This window comes from Otolemur garnettii, unplaced genomic scaffold (genome assembly GCF_000181295.1).
Source record: "Otolemur garnettii isolate 467f Iridium unplaced genomic scaffold, OtoGar3 scaffold00058, whole genome shotgun sequence".
Taxonomy (NCBI): domain Eukaryota; kingdom Metazoa; phylum Chordata; class Mammalia; order Primates; family Galagidae; genus Otolemur; species Otolemur garnettii.
In genome coordinates, this window is record NW_003852453.1 from 763,373 (window position 1) to 790,247 (window position 26,875).

General features: G+C 37.6%; 1 protein-coding gene across 1 annotated transcript in view; it reads right to left on the reverse strand.

The window, feature by feature from the left end:
- Positions 1–26,875, reverse strand: part of ITFG1 (integrin alpha FG-GAP repeat containing 1) — a 277,437-nt gene that overhangs the window by 241,829 nt on the left and 8,733 nt on the right. The window contains exons 4-6 of the mRNA XM_003792524.3: positions 26,512–26,569; positions 25,213–25,287; positions 3,112–3,206 (exon numbers count right to left, since the gene is read on the reverse strand). Of these exons, the coding sequence (XP_003792572.1) occupies positions 3,112–3,206; positions 25,213–25,287; positions 26,512–26,569 (228 nt within the window). The remainder of the gene's footprint in view (positions 1–3,111; positions 3,207–25,212; positions 25,288–26,511; positions 26,570–26,875) is intronic.

Sequence of the window (26,875 nt, forward strand, 5' to 3'; positions counted from 1 at the left end):
CCACCTTAGGTGTACGTGGCTGGCGCCTTAGCCGGTTGAGCTATAGGCGCCGAGCCTAGTTTTTCTATTTTTAATAGAGACAAGGTCTCGCTCTTGCTTAGGCTGGTCTCAAACTTCTGAGCTCAGGAGATCCGCCTGCCTCAGCCTCCCAGAGTGCTGGGAATGAGGCTTGGGTGCCACGCCGGGCCTCCCTCACCTTTTCTGCACCCTGGGAAGGTTCTCCTGCCTCAGTCTGCAATAGTTCCCTCTCCTTCCTTGCCTCAAACGTTCCCTGTCACTTCCCACAGTTCTCTCTTAGATCTAGCTCTATTTCGTGTGTTATCTAATTGCTGTTTTGGTCCTTTTCTGTGGAGGAGGTGAATGCTGGGAGCTTTTAGTCAGCCATGTAAAAGCTCCCTCATTACAAAATTTTATAAGGTAGATTTTGCTGACTGTAAGACAAATTATAAAAAGACTCATAAATTCTTTAAACATCAGTAAAATCCAAAGTATATTGAACATTAAAATTTTTTAAACTTTGTAATTTGTATCTTAATAATGAAAATGTTCTAGTAAAATGCATAATTGGTTGACCCAGTATAAGAAGTTAAAATTATACAATATTATGTATTACTAATTTATCAAAAAAAATTTAGGTTTTTATCATGAAATCCTTTTAAAGAAAGTAGTTTTATTACTTTTAGCAGTCGACAGGTCTCTTTTATTCAACTGCAATTAGTACACTGTACAAAACTATCATTGCATAATCTGATAGGTAGTGTTTGAAAACTGGCAAAATATGTTGCAAAGGCAGGGAAAAAATCAAGCCTGTATCATGCCTGTCTCATCGGTACTTCAGTTTACTAAAGAAATGATGATGGTAAATGTTTTTCTTTTTTTTTTAATAAAAACTTCAGCTAATATTATATGTGAAGGAGTGATACATTTAGAGCGAGACAATTTTGTAATTCCCACTGGAATGATGAACATGACAATGATTATCAATATCAATAGCTGCCAAAAGCTATTAGAGAGCATTACAGTGGAGGACATACTATTAGGAAAACGAATCCACTGATTAATTTTAAGATCACAAGAAAGAGAACTGAAATTATGCCTCCTAAAGAACTGAAACAGACAGCACCACCTAGGAAACACCCTTAACACTTCCTCCCACACCACTGTCACAAATGAACTCTGACTCTGATCAAGCGTCCCATCTAGCTAACAGGTGGAAGGAAACACAGCAACAGAGGGGATACAATCAGAAATATCCACCCTGAGAAGTTCTAAAGCACAGATAATGTTGTATTCTACATCTGTATGGTCCTCGCTTAATTCCTGATTTGACAGAAACATGTAGGAGAAACCTGGGGCTTTCTGAATAGTGACTAGATACGCAAAGATACTGAGAATTTATCATTAATTCTTCTTGTGTTTCAAAATGACCTTGTGGTAGTTACAAATAAAAATCTTTATAGTTAAGAGACATGTATTGAAATGTTTACAAACAACATTATATACTTGGAATTTTGTTCAAAATTATCAAAATTTTGGCAGAGGAGGAACTTGTAGATGGGTTTATAAATGAAACAAGATTGTCCATATACTGATAATTATTGAAGGTAGGGGATGATTAAATATGCATTTATTATACTATTCTGTCTAGTTTTCTATGTTAAAAATTTCCAAAATAACATGTCTTAAAAGTCTTTCAAATTCTTTTCATAATTGGACAAAGGACTAATGACCAGAATATACCAAGACCTCAAGCAAATCAACATGAAAAGAGCAAACAACTCCACCAATCGATTGGCAAGTGACATGAACAGAACCTTTTCTCAAGAAGACTGACGGATAGCCAACAAACTCATGAAAAAATCATCCTTAACCATCAGAGAAATGCAAATCAAAACCACTTTTAGATATTACCTAACAACAATAAGGACAACACACATAACAAGGTCCCAAAGCAATGTTGGTGGGATTGCAAACTAGTACAGTCCTTTTGAAAAGAAGCATGGAGAATCCTCCAAAAACTATGAAGGAGACCTCCCACTTGACCCCACAATCCCATTAGTAGATATCTACCCAGAAGAAAAGAAATCATTTTACTATGAGGACATTTGCACCCGAATGTTTATGGCAGCTTGATGTGCAATTGCCAATGTGGAAACAACCCAAGTTCCCATGAAAACTGGGGTCTATGTGTACCATGGACTATTATCCAGCCATATAGAATGATGGAGACTTTATATCTTTGTAATTACCTGGAAAAATTTAGAGAACATCTTCCTAAGTATCACAAGAACAGATAAACAAGCATCCAACGTACTCAATACTATTATGAAACTAGTAGACAACGACTCACTCATACGAGAGAAAAACACAACTGAGTTCACTAAGGTGGGAGAAGGAGGTGTGATGAGCTCCCACCTACCAGTCCAATGCAGGGCTACACAGCACGCCAGGGCTCAACCACAACCCAGACTCCCCCTGACAACACAAACAATATAACCTAATCGTATACACCCTTACACTAACCTGAAATAAAAAATAATTGAAAAAAAAAAAAAAAGCTCTGTACTCTATATGACTCATCATGGAGTAGATAAAATGATACAAATTATGGAGAAAAAAATTGATGGAGTAACTGTTCTGAAATGGCTATCTCGGTTTATAACCAAAGTTTCATTTATCAAACCCACAATTACGGTAAGACAATGAAAACCTCAGGTGATACATTTCTGGCACCTGCCAGATCATTGGAACACTTAAAAAACAAAAATTCTTTTCATACCTAAGCTAAATATTTTTTTTAATAATTAAATTCATTACATTTGTTAGTTAAGGATTTTTTAAATCAAAAGGTAGATACATCAGGCAACATGTGTCCATTTTATGAATTCATAAACAGTGGAGAATTTGAATATTGACAAAAGACAAAACAACTTAAAACTTATTTATTATAGTCAGTACTTTTTCCATGTTTCCAATATCACTTTCTTACACCCTTTTAACAGCTTCATTTAACTGTTCAGTTCATTTAAAATTAATACTAAGTAGAAAGTAAGTAAAATTCCATTAATTCTTTGGTGGTCAGAACATATTTCACATTTAAGTGCAACTCACCTGCCGTGAAATCTTTAGTCAGATCAATGAATGCATGAGAGTGTGGAATCCGCATTTTACTTGTGGTGGTCAGTGCAGGATGCCATGATAAATTCCTAAAAGCAATTAAGTAAAAGTACTTTTAAAAAGATAAACATCACATATGCATAGTTTTAAAATAGAAAAAAATCTGTGTTAAACATTTAAAAAATTTTTATTGATATATTTCACATAGCACACCATTCACTCTTTTAAAGTATTCAAGTCACTGTTTTTTAGAATGTTCATAGAGTACAATTATCACTTCTACTTAAATCCAAAACATTTTCCTTACTGCCCCCTAAAAAAAATTCTGTACTCATTAGTTACTTCCTATTTCCCCTCCTCCTAGTCCCTTGCTACCACTAATCTGCTTTCTGTCTCTATATCCATTTTCCTATTTATTTCATATAAATGCAATCATACAACAGACGTGGACATTAGTGTCTAGATTCTTTCCTTTAAAGCATTTCTAAGTTCACCCACGTTGAGGCCTGACCAGTCCTCAGTCCTTTACATGCTGGAATGACCCTTCACTGTACAGCTATGCTCTGATCCATCCATTCATCTACAGAAAGGCATTTGGCTTGTTTCTGCTCTTCGGCTTCTATGAACATTTCTGTACAAGTTTTTACTTGGACAACTGTTTTCAATTCTTTTAGGTATGCACCTTCGCATGGAATTACTGGATCATAAGGTAAGCATACCAGTGTGTTTCACTGAGAAAATGTCAAACTGTTTTGCAAAACAACCTGATCATGTATAGTCCACAGCAATGCAGGAGGATTCCAGTACCTCCCTATCTTTGCCGAAACTTATTTTTGTCCATTTATTTTATTACAGGCACCCTAGAGGGTGTGACGTAGTATTTAATTGTGGTTTAATTGGTATTTTTCTGATGACTAATGATATTGAACATGTTTTCATGTATGTCCTCTATGGAGAAATGTCTACTCAAATCCTTTACCCATTTTTTAAGTATATTGTTTAATGCTTTATTTTTGAACTTTAAGAGTTCTTTATGTATTTTGGACATTAGACCTTTATTCATGATATGATTTGTCATGATTTCTCCCAGTCTGTGTTATTTTAGAAGCTAAATCTTTTCCAGAAACCCCACTCACTGGTGTTTGTTTCTACAATGCCAACCCAAGACTTGGCTCCCATGAAATAGTCAGCAAATAACTGGTTGGAAGGAATCATAGTCTTAAGCAGCATTTCCCATTCCTCTCTAATTCAGTCAGAATTTTCTGTCTTCCTCATAGTATTACATTCCAGTCTGATAGGGAACTATATATATGTCATCTCCAAACAGCAATTTAAAACTATTTAAACATAACTTAACACAATACGCAATTGACTGGATAGCAAACAAGGTTTACAATTGTGGGTTTGATGTCTACAGAAATCAGAGATACACAATGGACTAATTTGTCACTGGCAGGTGGACTCTAAGAAAAAGGATAAGCATTCATCAGGAAAAAGTTTTCTACTCAAGAGTGAGTTCTATAAATTGCAACCTCTTCCCAATACACCTTCTATTCTTATTTTATACTCATTGGGCCTATGTACCCTTCAACCTAGACAAGGAAGTAAAATCAAAATCAAGCAGTATTCACACAAACTAATTTTATTATTTTCACCAAAACTCCATGATACACATGTATAAGATCGTGATTGTAAGAAAATATTAAAATAGACTGGGCGCCTGTAGAACAGTGGTTATGGCGCCAGCCACATACACTGAGGGTGGCGGGTTCAAACCCGGCCTGGGACAGCTAAAGAACAATAACAACTGCAACAAAAAAATAGCCAGGAGCGGGTGCCTATAGTCCCAGCTACCTGGTAGGCTGAGGCAAGAGAATCTCTTAAGCCCAAGAGTTGGAGGTTGCTGTCAGCTGTGATGCTACAGCACTCTACTAAGGGCAACACAGTTGAAACTCTGTCTTGAAAAATATATATATATATGTAAAAATAAATTAGACAATACATATAGCATTTGGTGTAATTCATACCAAACAACTCATTTGATTCTTTCATACTACAAACAACTGGAAATCTTTAAAACAACTCTAATTAAGTCCAATTTTAAGATGACCAATTTAAGACAGGTCATTTATATATCAACTGCATAATTTCTAAACCTTAATTATTTTAAAAAATGATCAGACTTGGGCTAAAGACTCTCTGATAAATTTCCAAAGTCATTTCAGATGACTTTCTTAATGTTCCAAACAAATTTTGTGATAAGCCAAGAATGAATTAAAAGCATGATCTTCAACAGAGTTAAATTCAATGAGGCTGATCATGTGGCTCTGTTTTTAATTACAACCTAAGAAGTTATTGATCTAATTCTCTATAAAATTTTTAATAGGTTTACCTTAAAATAAGGGATAGCTAGAATCCTGAAAAACTTGAACTTGTGACATTTTATCTGAGAAGCTATTTAACCAAATGTATATTTCTTTCTTTTTTTTTTTTTTTTTGTTTTGAGACAGTCTCACTTTGTTGCCCTCTGTAGAGTGCTTGGGCGTCACAGCTCACAGCAACTTCAAACTCTTGGGCTCAAGCAAGTCTCTTGTCTCAGCTGGGACTACAGGTGCCTGCCACAATGCCTGGCTATTTTTTAGAGATGGGAGTCTCACTCTTGCTCAGGCTGGTCTTGAACCCCTGAGCTCAAGCAATTACCCTGCCTCTGCCTCCCAAGTGCTGGGATTATAGGCAGGACCACTGTGTCCGCCCCTCAAATGTACATTTCAAAGGAAGAATTTCAAACAGTGATAAAGCAAAAGTCAAAGGGAAAGACTGAAGGCCAAATTCAGCACGAAGATGTGTTTCATTTGACCTACATCTTCCTTTAAAGTCAGATTTCAATAAAATGTGGAATTTCCAGCTTTTTTTTTGAAACATCAGAAGATTGGCAACCTGCTGGTCCTGTTCAGACAAAGCTCTTACAGGAAGCCAAAGTCTTCATCTTCCCAAACTGCTTTACTCACTTTGATATCCTTTTTGGTCCCTTTATACATTTGAATTTGTAATTCCTAATGATATATTGATTATAATCTTGTTTTCTTGAACATTTGAAATCAATATTCTAGTTCTTCATAGTAGTTTCAGTTGTACACTTGTGTGTCATCTGCCATTCCATGTTCACACCTTACAAGTCAATAGATGCCTTAGGGTTTATTTCATATGGGTCCATTTACCATTCTGACGTTCGCCAAAGGTGGAGGGAGAATAAAAGAGCTGTTGTTCCTTTTTGTGGTCCATTTTAAGATGTTTAAAAACTGAACACATATACAGGTATCTATCAGAGTGAAAGTGTTTAAAAGTTTATCATCCAAAGTAAAATTCATTTTTCCTTCTACCTTTAAAGTTGCTCTTTGTACACATCATAGTTTTTTAGCAATAAAAAACAGATACCCTATTTGTCAAGCACTAAACTCCTATAAATTGTAATCCTCACATATATGTGCCAACTCCATTTGAAAGCTAAGGTCACAAATATAAAATGCTCTGATGACAAAGGAAGAGACAGAAGAGATGACAATGCAGGCAGCTCCCACCCCCAGGGAGGCTATTCAGTGACAGTTCTTGACCTCTGTAGAAAATTTCAATTATTCGCTCTTCCTGCACAGGAAACTAAATTATGTCAAAGTGTTCTAATTTGTGAGCATCACCACCCTTAATCTCAAAGAACAACATTTATCAAGGGATGAATTTAAATGTAATAAATGTCAGCTGCAGCTCTTAGTTGCCTATGGTAACTGTTCTTTGAAAAGACTCTTAATCCACCCACTTTGGAACAAATAGCTTATATCTAATTGCTGCTATTTAAGATATCCAGGTAGAAGTATTTTCCTGGGATATGGATCTGGCATGAAGAAAAATCTACTTCTCCAAGCTGTGCACTTCTTTAATCTACTGGTCTTTAAACATTTTTGCTCAGATATGCTCTACAGGAATTTTTAAAAATATGTATAACTTAACATTCAATTTCTGTGAAAATACATAAAATTTTTAACACCTTAAAAAAAGCAAAATAACTATTTTTTGAATCTGTTATAATTAACTTAAAATTTTAAATAAAACTTCAATATAAATACCATATTGAATCCATCATCCACAAAAAAATTAAAAAAAACCATACAAGCAAGGTCTTACTATTCAGAAACTGTACATCTTTCTCACCTTTTATCCTTGAACTCGCTTTGCCATTTCATTTTTTACAGAACTCTACCATGATGTGAAATGTTTTTGTACCTGAAGTCTTTTTAGTGATGACTCTTGCTTAATTCTCCAAACAAAAATGTGTCTACAATGTGGTCTACAGAATAAAATTGTTATTTAACTGGGTTGTTAATGGATCTCTGTATTCAAAAATCTCTGAGTTTGAATTATTTTAACTGTTAGCATACAAATGATGACAAAACAAACTATATGAATGATAACTAATTAAGCCAAAGGGAAAATTTTATTGGACATGCATTTTAGAAGGAATGTACAGAGCTTCAAAATATTTTAGTTTATTTCCAATTAAAATGTCATTGTTACAACTAGGTACAATTCAATATAAAGTCTAGCTCTTTTTTTTTTATACATGTACACGCTAAGAAATCTTAAATAAATAGGTAGATTGGAATGAAAGGAGTTTCATGACAGAAACTATTCTTAATTCTTTAACTCCTCTGTAGTCATATATCAAAAATCAGCTATCTATCCCCAGAAATAATGTTTAGAGCTCTATTAGAGCTTCCTTTAAGTGCTGAAAGCTAAGAATTGGAAGCATTCTGACTTGCAAAATTTTACATACCCATTCATTAGAGCCATGTATTGCCTCCGTTTTTGAGAAGTATTTCAAAGGCATTACCAAGATTTATCAAATAACTTCTAGCTATATCAATTATCTTTTTCTCAGGTAGTATTACAATTTTATTTATGTATTTGATTGTTTCAGGTTAATTTGAGGGTACAGAAAATTAGGATACAATGTTTGCATTTGTTAGGTAGAGTCCTGCTAATAATTGGGCCCAACTCCTAAGAAGAGGAGCATATACCCTAACATTGTACCCACTAAGTGGGACCACAGCCATCCTCCTCCCCCCTCCCCCAGCTCCTTGGTTCCTCTGCTCCCCACATTAAGTTTTTCTCTTGTATAGATATGTATTGGCTACTGAGTACACTGATTATTCCTTCTCTATTCTTATGACACTTTACTAAGTAGAAGGTGTTTCAACTACATCCAGGTTAATATGAAAGATGTAAAGTTTCCATCTCTTTTAATGGCTGAGTAGTATTCCATGGTAAGTCTCCATCTCTTGTAATGGCTGAACAGTATTCTATGGTAAGTCTCCATCTCTTTTAATGACTGAAGAGTATTCCATGGTATATACACAACCACAGCTTATTAATCTATTCCCGGGTGGGTGGGCATTTATGTTGTTTTCAAATTTTGGTGATTGTAAATTGAGTCACAATAAACAATCTAGTGCAATTGTCCTTAGAATAAAATGATTTTTTTTCTTTTGGGCAGATGGCTAGTAGTGGGATTGTGGGATCAAATGAAAGTCTAATTTGAGTTCTTAGAGGATTCTCCATACTTCCTTCTAAAGAGGCTGTATTAGTTTGCAGTCCCACCAACAGTGTAGAAGTATTCCCTTCTCTCCACATTGACACCAGCATCTGCAGCTTTGAGACATTATGATGTGGGTCATTCTTACGGGAGATAGGTGGTATCTCAGGGTGGTTTTGATTTGCATTTATCTGATGATTAGGGATGATGAATATTTTTTCACATGTTTGTTAGACATTCATATATCTTCATCAGAAAAAGTTCCTGTCATGTCACTTGCCCAGTGGTAGATGGGGACTGTTTGCTCTTTTTTGTTGTTGTTTCTTAATTTGAGTTCTCTGTAGATGCTACTTACTAACCCTTTGTCAGATTCATACCATGCAAATATCCCATTCTGAGGATGGCCTTTTTGCTTTCCTTGTTGTATCTCTTAACTGGCAGCTTTTCAGCTTAATGAACTCCCATTTATTTTTGTTGTTGCTGCAATTGTTGCTGAAATAGTCTTCAGAAAATCCTTCCTCAGTCTGACGTCCTCAAGAGGTTCTCCTACACTTTCTTCTATGATTTTTATCATTTCACATCTTAGATTTAAACCTTTTATCCATCTTGAGCCAATTTTTTTTAAGTGGTTAAAGGTATGGGTCCAAATTCAGTCTTTCACATGTGTTCTCCATTCCCCCAGCACCATGTATTGACTAGGGATTTTCTTCCCCACTTGTATGCTTTTGTTTGGTTTATCAAAGATCAGATGGCTATAAGAGACTGGTTTCATTTCTTGGTTTTCAGTTCCATATCTCTATGTCTCTATTTTTATGCCAATATCATGCTGTTTTGATCAATGGGGACTTGTAATATAGCCAAAGGTCTGGCAGGGTGATACCTCTGGCTTTGTTTTTATTACTAAGAAAAGCCTTGGCTATACAGGATTTTTTCTGGTTCCATACAAAACAAAGCACTATTTTCTCAGGTTCTTCCAAGGATGTGTTGGTATTTTAATGGGGATTGCACTGAATCTGTAGATTGCATTGGGCAGAACAGACATTTGAACAACGTTTAAGATTCTTCCCAGCCAAGAGCATGGTATGTTCTTCCATTTCTTAATGTCTTCTGCTATTCCGTTCTTAGGGTTTCATAATTCTCTTACTAAAGTTTCTTTACCTCTTTTGTTCCCAAATATTTAGTTCTGAAGTATTTCATTTTCTTTGAAGCTACTAAAAAGGGAATTGTCCTTGATTTCCTTCTAACTTTGCTGTTACTGGTATATACAAAAGCTCCTCATTTGTGGACATTTATTTTATACCCTCAGATGTTACTGTATTTCTTGATAACTTCCAGGAGTTTTGTGGTTGAGTCTGCCGGGTTTTCTAAGTATAATAACTCTTTTCTCAGCAAAGAGTGAGAGTTTGACTTCCTCTGCTCCCATCTGGATGCCTATTATACCCTTTCCTACCCTGATTTCATTGGCTAGAACTTCCAGAAATATATTGAATAGTAGTGCGATGGAGGATATCCATATCTAGTTTCAATTCTAAGTGGAAAAGCTTTCAGTTTTACTATACAATGTGATATTAGCTGTGGGTTTGTCCTAGATGGCATCAATCAGTTAAGAAATGTGCCACCTATGCCTATTTTCTTAAGTGTTCGTTAAAAGAATGCTGAAATTTGTCATATGCTTTTTCTGCATCTATCGAGAGAATCATACAGTAATTGTTTTTATTTCTATTGATGCGGTGGATTAAATGTATGGATTTGTATATGTTAAATGAGCCTTGCATCCCTGGGATGAAACCTACTTGATTGTGATACATGACTTTTTAAATGATAAGCTGTAATCTATTCGCTAGGATTTTACTGAGAATTTTTGCATCTATATTCATTAGTGAAATTGGTCTGTAGTAATAAAAACAAGGCCAGGATCATTAGCCTACCAGACTTTAGGCTATACTACAAGGCCATAGTGATCAAAACAGCATTGTATTGGCACAAAAATAGAGACACAGACATCTGCAATTGCATAGATCATCATGAGATGAAACTAAAATTTTACAGCACCTAATCTTTGATAAATCATACAAGAACACTCACTGGGACAAAGAATCCCAATTCAATAAATGGTGCTGGGAAACTGGATAATCACATATAAAAGACTGAAACTGTACTTGTACCTTTTCCACTCACAAAAATTGGTTCAAGATGGATAAAAGATCTAAATCTAAGGCCTGAATCATTTATGAATTTATCCATGTTAAAGAAGCCTGAATCCCCAGGATGAAGCCTACTTGATCATAATGTATAATTTTTTTAATGTATAGCAGCAACCTATTACCTAAGATTTTGTTGAGTATTTTTGCATTGATGTATTTTAGTGAAATTGATCTGTAGTTCTCCTTTTTAGTTGGGTCCTTTCCTGGTTTTGGAATCAGGGTGATGTTTGCTTCATAGAATGTGTTGGGAAGGTTCCTTCTCAATGTTTTGGAATGGGTTCTGCAGTAGAGGTACAAAATCATCTTTGAAGGTTTGATAAAAGTCTGGTGTGAAGCCATCTTGTCCAGTGCTTTTATTGTTGAAAGTATTTTTATTCTTTCTACAGTTTCAGTGCTTGATATTGGTCTCTTTCAGAGAACTATTTCTTCTTTGTTAAGTCTAGGGAGATAGTGCGATTCTAGCCAGATATTCTTCCATTTCCTCCATATTGTCAAATTTCTGAGAATGGATTTTTTTGTAGTATTCACAGATAATCTCTTATATCTCTGTGGTATTAGCTGTTATTTCCCTTTCTTCATTTCTGATTGAGGTTATCAGAGATTTTATTTTTCTGTTACTATTTAATATGGCCAATGGTTTATCAATTTAGTTTATCTTTTTGAAGAACCAACTTTTTGTTTAATTTTCTAAATGTTTTTGTTTTCAATTTCATTTATTTCTGACATAATTTTGGTCATTTCTTTCCTTCTGCAAGGATTGGAAATGGATTGTTCTTCCTTTTGCATTTCTTTAAGATGATTCATTAGGTTGTTGATATGCTCTCTTGTTTTTTGGATGTAGGCATAATGCAATAAATTTCACTCTTAAAACTATTTATGCAGTGTCCCCCAGGTTTTGGTAACTTGTGTTTTAACTATTGTTACGTTTGAGAAAGTTAATGATTTCCTCCTTCATCTCCTCCTTGACCCAACTGTCCTTCAGCATAAGGTTTAATTTCCAAGATATACTTTCCAAGATATATAACTGGTACTTACTCCTGGCAGCTTGCAAAATTTTCTCCTTGGTCTTGACTTTGGACAGGTTCATAACAATGTGTGTTGGAGAAGTTCTGTTTGAATTGAGAAGCCCTGGGATTCAGTATCTCTCTGAAAGAAGTGTGCCGGATATCTTTCTAAGATATGTAATTTACAAGATATACTTTCAATTCTTTTAATTTTGTTGAAGTTTGATTTATATCCTAGGATATGATCTATTTTGAACGGTGTTCCATGGGCTGACTGAAAGAATGTATATTCCTTATCTATGGGATGGTGTACTCTGTGTATGTCTAGTAAGCCCATTTGTTCTAGGGTTCTGTTTAAGTCCCTTGTATCTTTTCTTAGTTTCTGTTTAGAGGCTCTGCCCAGCTCTAAGGCAGTTGTTAAAGTCCCTAGCTATTATGGAGTTATAAGATACCATATTGCTCAAACCAATTAAGGTCTGTTTCATAAATCTGGGAGCATTTAGATTTGTGTGCATAAATATTTATAATTGAATTGTCCTCATTTTATTGATCTCTTGAACAGTATGAAGTGTCCATCTTTGCCTCTTTTGAGTTTAGTTGCTTGAAATCAACTTGTATCTGAGAATAAGATTGCTGGCCCCTCCTTTCTTCTGATTTCCATTAGCCTAAAATATTGTTTTCCATCCATTAACCCTGAGTCTTGTTTTGTCCCTCGAGGATAGGTGTATTTCCTGTAGACAGTATATGGAAGGCTTGTACCTTTTTTATTCAGTCAGCCAGCCTATGCCTATTCAGTGGGGAATTCAAACCATTTACATTTATTGAGCAAAGTGATAAGTGTGGTGGAGTTGTATTCATCTTATTTTGTGAAACCCCATTGCATAGTTAGATCCTTCGAGTCACTGTGGAAGCTAAGTTTTGTCCTTCAAATTCTGGGTGTTTACTTTGCTTATAGTCCATTGTCATGGTCAGTGTGGAAAATAGGTCTAAGTATTTCTTGCAGAGCTGGTCTTGTGGCAAATGTCCTCAATGTTTGCATACTTACTTCTTCATTAATTTTAAAGCTTAGCCTAGGATAGAGAATTCTGGGCTGAAAATTGTATTGTTTAAGAAGTTTAAAGGTAGAGGACCACTGTTTTCAGGCTTGAGAAGTTTCAGTTGTCAGCTGAGAAGTCCAATGTCATCCTGATGGATCTGCCTGTAAGTCAACTGGTACTTACTCCTGGCAGCTTGCAAAATTTTCTCCTTGGTCTTGACTTTGGACAGGTTCATAACAATGTGTGTTGCAGAAATTCTGTTTGAATCGAGAAGCCCTGGGATTCAATATCTCTCTGAAAGAAGTGTGCCGGAATCTTGGGTGATACTTGGGGAATTTTCATTCATGATGAATGAAATTCATCAGCCTATCCTCCAGGAGGGCTTCCATTCCTCTGAGGTGTTCTTCCCCTTCTGGGATACTTATAATTCGTATGTTTGAACATTTCATGAAGTCTCATAATTCTCTGAGTGAATATTCTGCTTTCTCTCTATCCTTTTCAGTTTTATTAACTGTCTGTCTTAGCTCATAAGCTTTAATCTCTAGTTTTGAGATTCTTTCTTCTCCATGGTTTAATCTGTTATTGATAGTTCGTACTGCATCTTTAAGTTCACCAATTGACTCCTTCAATTCCTTAAGCTGTGATATATACTTTCTATTTCTTCATATCTTTCATCCCTTATTTGGTTGTATTTCTGGATTTCCTTTTGGTTATTTTCCACTTTATCAGCAATTTCCAGCACTGCTTCTTTCTTTCCCTTTTTTTTAGAGACAGAGTCTCACTTTGTCACCCTCAGTAGAGTGCTCTGGCATCACAGCTCACAGCAATACCCAGCTCTTAGGCTATGTGATTCTCTTGCCTCAGCCTCCAGAGTAGCTGGGACTACAGGTGCCCACCACAACGTCCAGCTATTTTTTTGTTGCAGTTTAGCTGGCACTGAGTTTGAACCCACCACCCTTGGTATATGGGGCTTGTGCTCTACTCACTAAGCCACAGGTGCTACCTTCCAACACTGTTTCTACCATCCATATTTTAAATTCTCTTTCTATAATTTCTAACATGTCTTTATAGGTGGAATCTTCTGTAATAGCTACATCATGGTCGCTTAAAGGGTTGCTCTGTTTTGGTTTTTCACGCTGCCATAATTTTTCTTTCCTAAAGAGTGTTATTTTCTTGTCCTCTTCCTTCCCTTACTTTTCCCTTTCACTTCCTCCCTCCCTATAATTACCTTGCCTCTGTGGTTAGGTTTTGAAGTGTCCTTTTGGTATAAGAACAAAAGTAAGAGTGAAGAGCAAGTAGAGTGAAAAGATAGAAGAAGATAAAAGATAAAGGGGGAGTAAAAGGAAGGATAAAAAGAAGAAAAGAACAAAAACAGAGAGATGGAGGAATAGTGGTGGTCAGCAGGGTGCTTAGACTGATATACACAATTCCTGGCCTCTGTGGGGCTGGGATGGGTGAGTCCCATGACGTTAGGAGCTCCTGACCAGCCTGAACAAAAGTAAGACCCCACCTCCATCAAATAGAGAAGAAAAATAAAATAGCAGTAGGTCACAGTGGGGATATACCAATTACGTCCTTCCAAAGGCCAAAGTAGAAGGACCCCTTAGACCAGGAGATTAAGGTCACCTTGAACCAGGCCAATGCTCTGGCACCCAAGTCCATGCCTCAGAGTGAGGCTCTGTCCCATAAATTTAATACAACTTGATAAAGAAGAAAACATATCAGAAAAACAGATAAAATAAAAATAAATGCATCTAAAAATTGAAAATAAAATTATATATTTTATGATATAAAAAATTACATATATTTATGATATAAAAAGAGGGTTATATCTTAGTTGTTGTTATAGATATTCATGTAGGAAAAGATAAGGCAATTAGAAAATTTTTTAAAAAGAAAGAAAAGGAAAGAGCTGGAAAGGAAAGAAAGAATAAAAGGGATAGAATATCACAGGAAAAGTAGAGAATTATTGAAAAATATAAAAATGGAAATAAAGGAGCCACTGCTACAGCTGCCTCCCTGGTCGTGGGTGCTGCCTGGAAGCTTCACAGGGACACCTCCTACAAATATTCAGCAACAGTAAAACGATCCCGCTGGGGTCTAATCTTGGAGAGACACCTCCCCAACTCTGAAGACTGCCAGAGGAAGTCAGACTTCACCCCATAGGGATACCAGTGCTGCAGAGTGGCTGGTGCAAAGGCGCTGAGGTGGCTGAGGGAGAAAATCATTTGCTGCCTTGTTATCCGCACGTTCACACTCAGCTCAGATGGTACACTCCCCAGCTGCCATAGAGTACCCGAGGCAGGCAGGCCTCAGCTCTCCCAGCTGGCTGGTGGCAGAGGGTCGTGGCTGGGCCGAGAGGCAGTGAATTTCCCTTGACTCTGGCAGGCGCAAAGCCCTGGCACATCTTCTTATTGGAGGGAGCAGGACCACAGAACCTTGGGGTTACCAATGACTGGACATGAAAGAGGTAGAACGTAGGGAAAGAGACACCAGCTCCCTGGTCAAACCCTGCTACTGGACGGACCTCTATGACTCCACAGAGCACTGGAACGAGCCACATTTGAGCAGACAGTAGACCTCTGCTATCTAGTTGCTGGAGATCTTTCGAATTCTCCCACTTGAGAATTAGTCCTGACTGGGTCAATTGGTTTGGAACTCCTAACCTGGGTCAATAACCCAAGGGCCCACTCAGGTGGTACCCTGGTTGTGTGGAAATGGGAAGGATTGATTTGCCTTTTCCACTTGTTGCCCGTGGAGGGTAGGATGTCTTAGTTGCTTGTATTTCTCCACAACTGAGACGTCAATCCAGAGTCACTGGTCCACTAGGATCAAAGACCAGTTGAATAGAAGACAGACCTACCTAATCTCACCACACCAAGCGGGTCCCCAGAACCTTAGACTAAAATACTGTATGGGTCCTTTGCAAAGTTGTAGGGAAAAAAGCTACAGTCACTAGTCCCAGATCCTTGGCACAGAGTGGTAGATTTATGGAACAGAATACAGAACCAAGGGATGAACCCAGCTACTTATCGTCATTTGATCTTTGACAAGCCTATCAAAAATATTCAGTGGGGGAAAGACTCCCTATTTAAGAAATAGTGCTGGGTGAACTGGCTGGTGACCTGTAGAATACTGAAACTGGACCCCCACCTTTCACCATTAACAAAAATTGATTCTCACTGGATAAAAGATTTAAACTTAAGACATGAAACTATAAAAATACTAGAAGAGAGTGCAGGGAAAACACTTGAAGAAATTGGTGTGGGAGAATATTTTATGAGGAGGACTCTTGGGGCAATTGAAGCACCACCAAAAATACATTACTGGGATCTGATCAAACTAAAAAGCTTGCACAGCCAAGAGCACAGTAAGTAAAGCAAACAGACAACCCTCAGAATGGGAGAAGATTTTTGCATGTTACGCTTCTGACAAAGGTCTGATAACTAGAATCTACAGATAACTCAAACTAATCAATAAGAAAAGAATAAATAACCCCATTCTATGTGGGCAAGAGACTTAAACAGAAATTTCTCTGATGAAGACAGGTGCAGGGGCTACAAACATGAAAAAATGCTCATCATCTTTAATCACCAGAGAAATGGAAACCAAAACCACTTTGGTATACCATCTAACTCCAGTAAGAGTAGCTCACATCACAAAATCCCAAACTACAGATGTTGGTGTGGATGTGGAGAAAGGGGAACACTTCTGCACTGCTGGTGGGAATGTAAGCTTTCCTTTTGGAAAGAAGTTTGGAGAACACTCAAGGATCTAAATGTAGACCCGCCATTTGATCCTGCAATTCCTCTACTAGGTGTATATTCAAAGATCAAAAATCATTTGGCAATAATGCTATTTGCACCAGGTTATTCACTGCAGCTCAATTGCCAAGTCATGGAAGAAGCCCAAGTGTCCATCGACTTATGAATGGATTAAATTATGGTATATGTATACCATGGAATACTATGCAGCATTAAAAAATGGAGACTTTTTTCTACAGAACACACCTGAGTAGCAAGGGATCTCTGACTCTTTCTCTCCAGTGCCCTAGAGAGCATCATTGGTCCATCAGTTGTGTGTAAGGGAGTAAGTAGATACTAGTTGCTGTGAAATAACATTCTAGTGAGACTTGGGGATAATATATCCTGTGACGTGGCTCCCCAGTGGCAACTCCTTTAAATAAAAAATTTTAAAAAAATGGAGACTTTACCTTTTTATTGTTTACATGGATGGAGCTGGAAAATATTCTTCTTAGTAAAGTATCTCAGGAATGGAAAAATAACATCCAATGTACTCAGTACTACTATGAAACCAATTTATAATCACTCACACTTTCATATGAAATGTGAATCACAACTATAGCCCAGGGTGAAGGAGGGAAGGGAAGGGGGTGGTTTGATGGAGGGAGGATTAATGGTGGGACTACACCTATGGAGCCTATTGTGAGGGCACAAGTCAAATCTATCAAGTATAGAACACAAATATCTTAACACTGTGATTAAGTAAATGAGATGAAAGCTATGTTAATTAGTAGGATGTAAGCACTCCAATTTGTACAAATAATCAACACACTGAATCCCACAAAGGCATAAATGTACTCATGATCTGTGTATATATGACTTAATAAAAGGAAAAAATAAAATAAAAATGGAAATAAAAATACAATGAAATAAAACAAAACAGACAACAAACCTTAAGGGAGAAAACTGGAAAAAACAGAATAACAGGAGCAGAAAAACTAGCAAAAAAAAGGAGATCTTTCTTTTGAAAAAAAAAAATGGAAAATTATGAATTCAAAAAAAGAGAAAAATCTACAGAAAAAAATTAAAAATAAAATGGAATAAAAATACATCAATTGCCATATATTACATGGACAACAGGTGATGTTCTCGTGTATGAGATGCTAATCACGATGCTGATACTGCTGTATAAGATGGGGTCTGGATGTCGCTACCTTGTTGAGGAGATCTGTCCTGTCTTCCTGATTACTTTGCTCTCAGTCCCTGCAGGTTTGGGAGTCTGAAGTGTGACTACATCCAAATAACCCCCCAAGCCTGCAGGGCTGCCGTTCTGTGTCTGAAACTCTCTGGGAAACTGGTCAGCGTTTACTAGCACCCAAGCACGTCCCTTCTGTGCCACTCTTCACTGCTCCTCACCTCTTCTCTGGCTCCTGGAGTCTCCTGCTGCCTCCAGTGCCCCCAGGTGATGTTTCTGTGCAGGGTCCCCCAAGTACAGGTAGCTGGAGACCTTTCTCCTGGATCTCATCACTCCGATTATCTTTTATTTAGAGGCACCTCATTTAACCAGGCAAGAGTTTGGGAGATTTTTCTATTGTCTTTTCACCAGTATCATATTTGTCAACAAAATATATCTGATAGCTCATGCCTATAATCCTACCACACTAGGAGGCGGAGATGGGAGGATTGCTTGAGCTCAGGAGTTCCAGACCAACCTGAGCAAGAGTGAGACCCCACTTCTACTAAAAACATAAAAAATTAGCAAGGCATCATGGTGGGTAACTGTAGTCCCAGCTACTAGGGAGGCGGATGCAAGAAGAGTTTTAGGTTGCTGTGAGCTTTGATGGCACGGCTCACACTCTACCCAGTGTGACAGAGTGAGACTCTGTCTCAACAAAATAAAATAATAAATAAAAAGAAATATGTGTAAGAGGAAAAAAATTAGAAGTTTTATTGATTTGGGATATCTTGTGTATGTTTGGTACTTATGAGGTTTTACTCCCCAGGAAACATATCATTAGTCTGTTTTAGAAAGGGCAAGAAATATGGCATTTTCATGTAAAGGAGAAAATTACGGTGAAAACAGGTACATTCTCAGGCATATCAATTTTAGGTAACAACATCTCCGAAATTTGGGATTCTAGAAGGTGATTTGTTTACAATGATCTGTGCTTCTCTACTCCTTTCTAAGTCTATACTTATGGTAAGGTGACTAAACACAGTCTACTGTGCTGTGTTTGCAAAGGTGGCCACATGATGCTCTTTTGCAATTGATTTTGCTACGACTGTATTAAGAGCTAACTCCACTGCATCTTAGCTAGTCCTTCAATTTATTCTGACCAATAGAATACAATGGAAGTGATGCTGTTTACCTTCCAGGATTGGGCATTAAGAGGCCTGCTGTTTCTGCCTATACTTCTTGGAATGCTCCTTCTTGGCAAACAGTCATTATGCCATGAGGAAACCCAAGTTAGCCACGGAGAACAAGGGACAGGGGTGCCACATGAAGGAGCAGCACCACAGGCTCCTGTGAGTATAGAGATGGGATGACTGTGCAGGAATGGGAATGACTCAGTTCCTACATTCACCGTTTATTTAGGTATTGTGAGCTTGTACTGTCAGCTGACCTTTGATTTAGCCTCTTTAGTCAATGTTACCCACACAATGACTAAACGTGTGAAAACACAAAATGAGACAACTGATGTAAGATGCCAACCCCAGACTTACCCAGGAAATGTTTAAAAAAAAAAAAAAAAAAAACCAGATAGGGTTGGGATTCTCTTTCTTCTCTTCATTCCCCATCCAGCTCTAAACTAAAAAGAGAATAGACAAACTTTGCAATTTCATGCAGGGTCACAGTGAGGAATATGAGAAAAGAGGAAAAAAGAATTAACAGAGATCAAAGTCCTTTTGGTAAATTCCTAAAGAATTACTCACTCACTCCAGACCTCAATTAGGACTCAGAGGTGTCCGGCTAGATAAAGATTATAGACTTCTCAGTAATAATGTCTTATTTATAATAGAAAATATGTACTAACATGAAACCAACATATAAATAACTCCATGCCCACAGGAAGAACAAACACAAGTAGTCTAGCAAGGGGGGGAGGAAAGAAGAATGGAGGTGGAGAGAGGAGGGGAGAGAGGAGGGGAGGGGAGAGAGGAGAGGTGGGGAGGGAAGAGAGGAGGGAGGAGGGGAGGGGAGGAGGAGAGGGGAGAGGGGAGAGGGGATGACTGGGGTTGGGTGGTGGGAAGGGGAGAGAGGAGGGGAACGGGCGGAGAGGAGGAGGGGGGTAAGAGGGGAGGGGAGGAGAGGGGAGGAGCAGAGGAGAGGAAGAGAGGACAGGAGGAGAGGGGAGATGACTGGGGTGGGGTGGTAGGAAGGGGAAAGAGGAGGGGAGGGGAGAGAGGGCGACTGGCAGGTTCTCACCCAATGTGCACAATGTGAGGGTATTCAGCAGCCCCCTGGATGAAGGGCTCAACTACAACCTGCACTTTACCTCAGAATTGAAAACAATGTAACCTAAACATTTGTAACCTCATATTAATCTAAAATTTTAAAAAAAATGGCACTACCAGATGAAATTAAAAGAAAAGAAAATACAGAGCTTTCCTTCAGTTCTGTCTTTACCATGTTCCAATACTACCACTTCCATAGAGCGTACAACAGAAATATTGCACATAAGAGACATGTCTAACAGCACTGGGTCCTGGGGCGAGCAAATACAGCAGATGATCAGGAGTCTGAAGGAGGCGCCTGCATCTCAGCTGAGCGTACACCTCCACTCAGGACGGCTGCACAACACACCCACAGCTGCAGCTCAGAGCTGAGGCTCCTGACTGTGAAAGATCAACTATGTGCATTTTCAATGCATAAACTTAAAAAAATATAGAAGGCAACCAATGAAAGGATTTAATTTATATTTTAAGAAATTCTAATTCTGATGCATTTTACCCTAAATTGAAATGGTAACATATACTAATCTTAATCAAAGTCTGCTACATAGGTGGTTTTCCTAACCATACTAGTTTTAAAATTGACTTAAAAATACATATAGAAATAGTAATGAAATAAAACAAAATGTTTTCTCTTCAAATTAGGAAACTAAATTCTGATCTATGCCAATAAAAATATGCTGAATTCAAGACACTGCTTTAAATACCACCCTTTCGTGATGGAATGTTTCTATTAAATTTTTTTACTCAGAAATTATAGAACTGTGACTTTTCTCAAAAGAAGTTGACAATATCTTTCTAAACAATTACAACCAATATATACCTCAAAACCATTAAGATTTAGAAGCATGGTATGTAAATTTTGAGAACTTTAGAAGTTCTCAACTTAAAAACCATTTACTTAGAAACAAACATAATTGTACTTAAATACAGTAAGAACCTAAATTAGAACCTAAAATAAAGCAGTCTGATAAAGGAGCAGGTAATCTTAGGGATTTTTTGTTTGTTTGTTTTGGTTTTTGGCTGGGGCTGGGCTTGAACTTGCCACCTTGGGTATATGGGCCAGCGCCCTACTCCTGGAGCCACACGCACCGCCCCTAGGTTATTTAATTGACCCCTCAAAAGCATCTGGTGGGACTCCAGGAAATAAAATTATAAATCCTTAAGAAACTTTAATAAGCCACTTGAAATAATCACAGAATATAAAATTTTAAGTCATCTTAAAATTTCACTATTTCTGTGATTTAATTTTGAAAAGAAAAAGGATTGGGAATTTATCTCCAACAGCAAAGTTTCTTTAGGAAAAGAGAAGAATTAGAAAATTAATGTAATGTATCAACACAATTTCTAAGGTTCTAATGGATACCTTTTACGGACTGACCATGTTAAAAATATGAACAGCGTGTATGGGGTGAGAAGGGGAGGGGACCGCTGGGAATCTGAAGAAAATATGAATCTCAAAGCCACCTTCTTTTCTTAAGATATGAATATTAACGCTGATAACAAAGTTAAAAGCTGCCTTGAGGACTGTTTCTGTTTTGCGCAATAAATTTCACAATTTTCATAGTTTTTCTAAACAATAGATTTAAGTGATACAATATATTATTATTTCATTAAGATAAGTACTTGTATTTTCCATAAAGCATCAGCAAACAAATCAGCAGTAAAAATGGTGATTTAAGAAATCAGTCACTGATTATAATGTGAGGATAGATGAAAGGTTAGATGGAAAAACAGGAATTTATTCCTTCTGGATTGATAACTAATTACATTTAAATAGAACATACTTTCTTTTTTCTTCTGAAAAGGAGGGGAAGACCCATCCACACAACTCACTGCTAAAAATGGCTGCTTTCAGTAACACTAATACTACATTCGAATTTTCCATGCAAATGCTTGTCAAGTAAACAGTATATATGTGTCACACACCGACATTAATATCCCCAAGCATACAACTTGGATCTGACCCAGAAATGTGTTTGAACTCAGTACGTGAGTCATAGAAAAATGAGAACAGATCAACATCATATTTGCCTATGATTAAAATTACAGGTACAAGTGTGTTTACCTCAATACTAAAATATTCTGAATGCTCAGACAACATCAGTTTCACATGCCCTCTTACAGAAAATGCTCATTAACCCTAACTTCACCTCCCTGCAGAAACCGCTCTAATGCTTAATAGCCAGGTGGTGTAAGTAACACGGCACATTATTAAATTACCTCCCGTCATCATGAAGTGAAGCTGAAGCACAAAGCGAGGCCCCACCTCGGGCCATTGACGTGCTGCAGTCGTCCCCTGCGTCTTCCTGCCCTCGGCAGATAACCCCCACTCTATCAGTCATGGGGAATCTTCTGTTCGTTTCCACTGCCTGTTTAAACTGACCATGTGCACTCTGAGTGTATCCCAACTGGTTGTGCTGGTTTTACCTGTGGGCAGTCAGATTTCCATGTCTGCACTGGGCCAGGTTACAGCCATAGGCTTTCAGGTATAATCACATAGAAGTATTTCACTCTTTATAGAAAGATCATTACAATTTTCCCATAAAACTAAAGTGCTGGCCAAATTTAAATTTAAGATAATCAGAAGTCTGGCCTATCCATAGAGCATAATACTGTTTAAATTATAAAAGGCATGTTTCTTGCTAGGTAAGACTGGGCTGCCAATCAAGGTCACATGACTAGTCCAAAATGTCAATGCTGATGGCTTTGTCACTTATGCACCAGCAGATGTGTCTGTTGTTTATAAAACTGCTATGACCTAAATATATTTTCTTATTTTAGTAACATGTAATGGGAGTAATGCTTACTCTCACTGAGACATACTCAGCTTTTTACATCTAAAATGTGAAATTGCTCGGCTACAGTTATCCTGACAATTCTACTGACAGAAATTCTTTTTTTTTTTTTTTGAGACAGAGTCTCACTTTGTCACCTTTGGTAGAGTGCTGGGACCTCATAGCTCACAGCAACCTCAAAATCTTGGGCTCAAGTGATTCTCTTGCCTCAGCCTTCCAAGTAGCTGGGACTACAGGCACCTGCCACAACGCCCGGCTATTTTTAAAGACGAGGTGTCTCTCTGGGTCAGTCTGGTCTAGAACCTGTGAGCTCAGGCAATCACCTGCCTCGGCCTCCCAGAGTGCTGGGACTACAGGCGTTAGCCACCATGCCCAGCTTCTGACAGAAATTCTTTTCTGTCAATTTATATAATTCATTCTTTAAACAGGTATCAGGACAAATCTTGGCTTCTAACTTATCACTTACTATTGTGTACTCTGTAACTGAAGTTTAAGTGAGATAAAATTCCAGAATATTACCCCATTATATTAGAATATACCAGACTATAATGTATAGAAAAGTACTAGAATGTTTTTAAGCATACATTTTTAAAGTATAGTTTTTCAAAAAGTAGAGAAAAAAGTCCAATATAGATTTCAGAACAAATAAGGTATGACTCTATCACATGACATTCTAAGTCATTTTCTTATAGATTGTTTCATACATTTTAGTTTCTAAAGGTCAAACTACCCATGTATCAGATTAAAACTATTTCAATTAATTCTTTGAGTAATGCTGAGTTACCATGAACTACACCAGGTCAGCTATTCCTATCCTGTTCTCCATCACAGGTCTACCTGTACAGAGAGGAAGAGAGGACAGGGCTTCCTGAGCAGCCCCAGCCTGCCATGGTAGGAGTGCTGGGGTCTGTGTGCTCTGCCCACCCAACTCACTCAGTTCCTCCCAGACGTAGCCACAAAGGTTATCAGGATTTCCCTTTTGTCTCTACAGCAAGACTCTCTTTCAGATATTTTTCAAGGTTTCAGGAAACAAAATAAGTTTCTCATTCAAGACGCATAATAATCCTTTCAAAGTTCACTGTGATTAACATCAAAACACCCATATTCTCTATTGAACAAGTGATAGGAAATGTTTCCATCAGAATACCTTAAATTTTGACAATTTACTCAACTGTATAACCATGAAGCACATTTCAAAAACCAATTATAAAAAGAAACGACTTCCATAAAACACAGAGAGATTATCATTAGATTTCCTAGTAACTGGGGAAAACACTTGATAAAGGTGGTTATCTGTACTTGATGGAAGGTCAAAAAAGTAAATAAAGTAGAAAAACAAATAAATGTGTTCTGTTCTTTTGAACTAATTTTGTCTTGTCAGATACAGAAAATAATCAACAACCTACGGTAGCTCATAGAAAATACAGATCCAGAGGAATTACAATAGAGACCACCGAATTGCAAGATTTCAGGCAATCTTTCCTAAGAATTGCACCCTTGGATAAGAGAGGCCCAGCATGCAAACTGCTTCAGGATAAGTATATACTGAAAGTTCCCAGAGCTTAGAGGAAGAATCTTATAATTTCAGGCAATTGCTGATTGTGTACTAAAAACTGACCATAAGAAGAAACAAGGCTTATCAGTTAGTCTCGGAGCCAACATCAATCGGGTAGGACAGCAGCTACCTATCCTATTTAGATGAAACCCACCCATTTCAAAAACATCTAATGAACCCATATGTAAATGGGGATCTGTAAAGTTTGAATCTCTGATTTCCACATGAATACAGGGAGTAATCTGGATCTGAGAAAGCAGCTGCAGATCAAATCCCACCTTTGAGAGAGCTTGTATGTTGACCGAGTACCCTTTTAAAAATCTTCTAAGAGGGGTGGCGCCTGTGGCTCAGTGAGTAGGGCACTGGCCCCATATACAGAGTGTGGCAGGTTCGAACCCAGCCCCGGCCAAATTGCAACAAAAAATAGCCAGGCATTGTGGCAGGCACCTCAGTCCCAGCTACTTAGGAGGCTGAGGCAAGAGAATCACCTAAGCCCAAGAGCTGGAGGTTGCTGTGAGCTGTGGGACTCCACGGCACTCTACCGAGGGCGACAAACTGAGACTCTGTCTCTAAAAACAAAAAAAATTTTAAGAGCAAAGACTTCCAATGAGCTGGCTTTTCACCAATGGTTAGAACACCCATTCATACAGACACATGGCCTCTGCAGTAGCAACAACACATACAATTAATTACATGGTTATACCCATATTTACTCACCCTCCTAATAGTATCTGTGGCTGGCTGGATTCATTTGTGATACCAAATATATCAGGAATTAAATCACCATTGAAGCTGAAAAGAAAACATTTAACCCAATGAACAGCTATTTTATTAAATTATCATTTCTAACGTGATCTTAAAAGTAAAACTAACTCCGAGGAGGTGCAGTAGATGTTACAATGCTCACCAGTATCTGGCTACGGTCAGTGAAATGTCAGCACAAGTGCCATGTGTCACTTTCAGTATCTGATTTTGTTACTAGGCCCTCTCGCTCCCTCCAAGCCTGTAGTTTCAAGATGAGGAACGAGCACTTCAGATGACCCAGCTGCAAAGACGGTGGGGCCGTGGATGGCCTGACTGAGCAAGGCACAGAGCACAGCCCACCCCCGACCCACACAGGGCCTGCAGTGTGAGCTTCTCTTAGAGAGATTTTAAGGTTCTCTGTAATCTTTCTATCATCTTGCCTATCCCCAAGAATAAGGTACCAGCACTAATTCCGAGAAACTTACTTCAGAATCATAACCCAACCTGTTCATTTAGATGGGCTTAGGAGAAGTAACTCACAAAAATTAGCCCTAGCTAGAATAAAATAATTCATACTAGTTATTAAATATTAAAACAATGAAAAATATATAACTATGAAAGCCAAGCCACACATTCTTGAGAAGATTTACCCATGAACTGAATGTCCAGACTTTTAATGGCCAGCGACCTGTTGGCCACCTGTTGTTGTACGACTACAATTTTAACAACTGAAAGGCTGTGGCCGTACTTTGCTTTAGTCCCCAACATGATGTCTCTCCCTCATGACCAAAAGACCTTGTCAGAAATTTGGATAAAATTATGCTAGAACGTGAGTGTATTTTGAGGAAATAAATGGTAACAAAAAGGAATAATTGTACAAAGAACAAAAGTTCCTCCTTTATATAGAAGTCTTTTTAAACTTCTGGAAGAAATTCGGTATCCCTCACATCTGTCAATCAAGCATGACAGTTTTACTCAAGAACAGCTATGTTAATTCTTTAAGTGATGACATGGCTAATATCAACATAAATCCATAACGGACGTATCCAAAGTAACCAAACCAAAAACACGGATCTCTTCCTTTTTCTAAAATAATGAATTTTTTTTTTTGCTTTTTCCCCCATAATGGCAAACAAATATCATATTAGCTCCCATCAGTTTTAAGAAAGAGTGAATTTACTGTCACTACTTAGCAAAGTAGTGGCCTATGTGAAAGATTTTATGTTATTTTTAAGTTTAAAATTATCACAAGAAAACCATATATACACTTACTCCATAATTAGTGGCTCATCTTGAAAAGTCCTGTTGAGTATGGTCATATTATTAGAGTCTGGAAAGGGGAAAAACACATACATATATTAAGTAACAGGCATTGGAGATACTTTTGATATCTGTACTTAGGAAAAAATTTTTTTTATTCTTTTCAAGATTCGCCTCTTATTTATTCCAACTCTGGTCATCAATAATATATTATAAATCTAATTTAAACGGACATCAATGCTTATAAAAATATTGAAAGCGTACATTTTATAACAAATGTACTTTAGAATAACTTCTTTTTGCGGCTCTCATCTAAACGTCTCTCAGCTCAGCCTTTACATACAAGTTAGCACAGAGCAGCTGACAGCTGACAAGG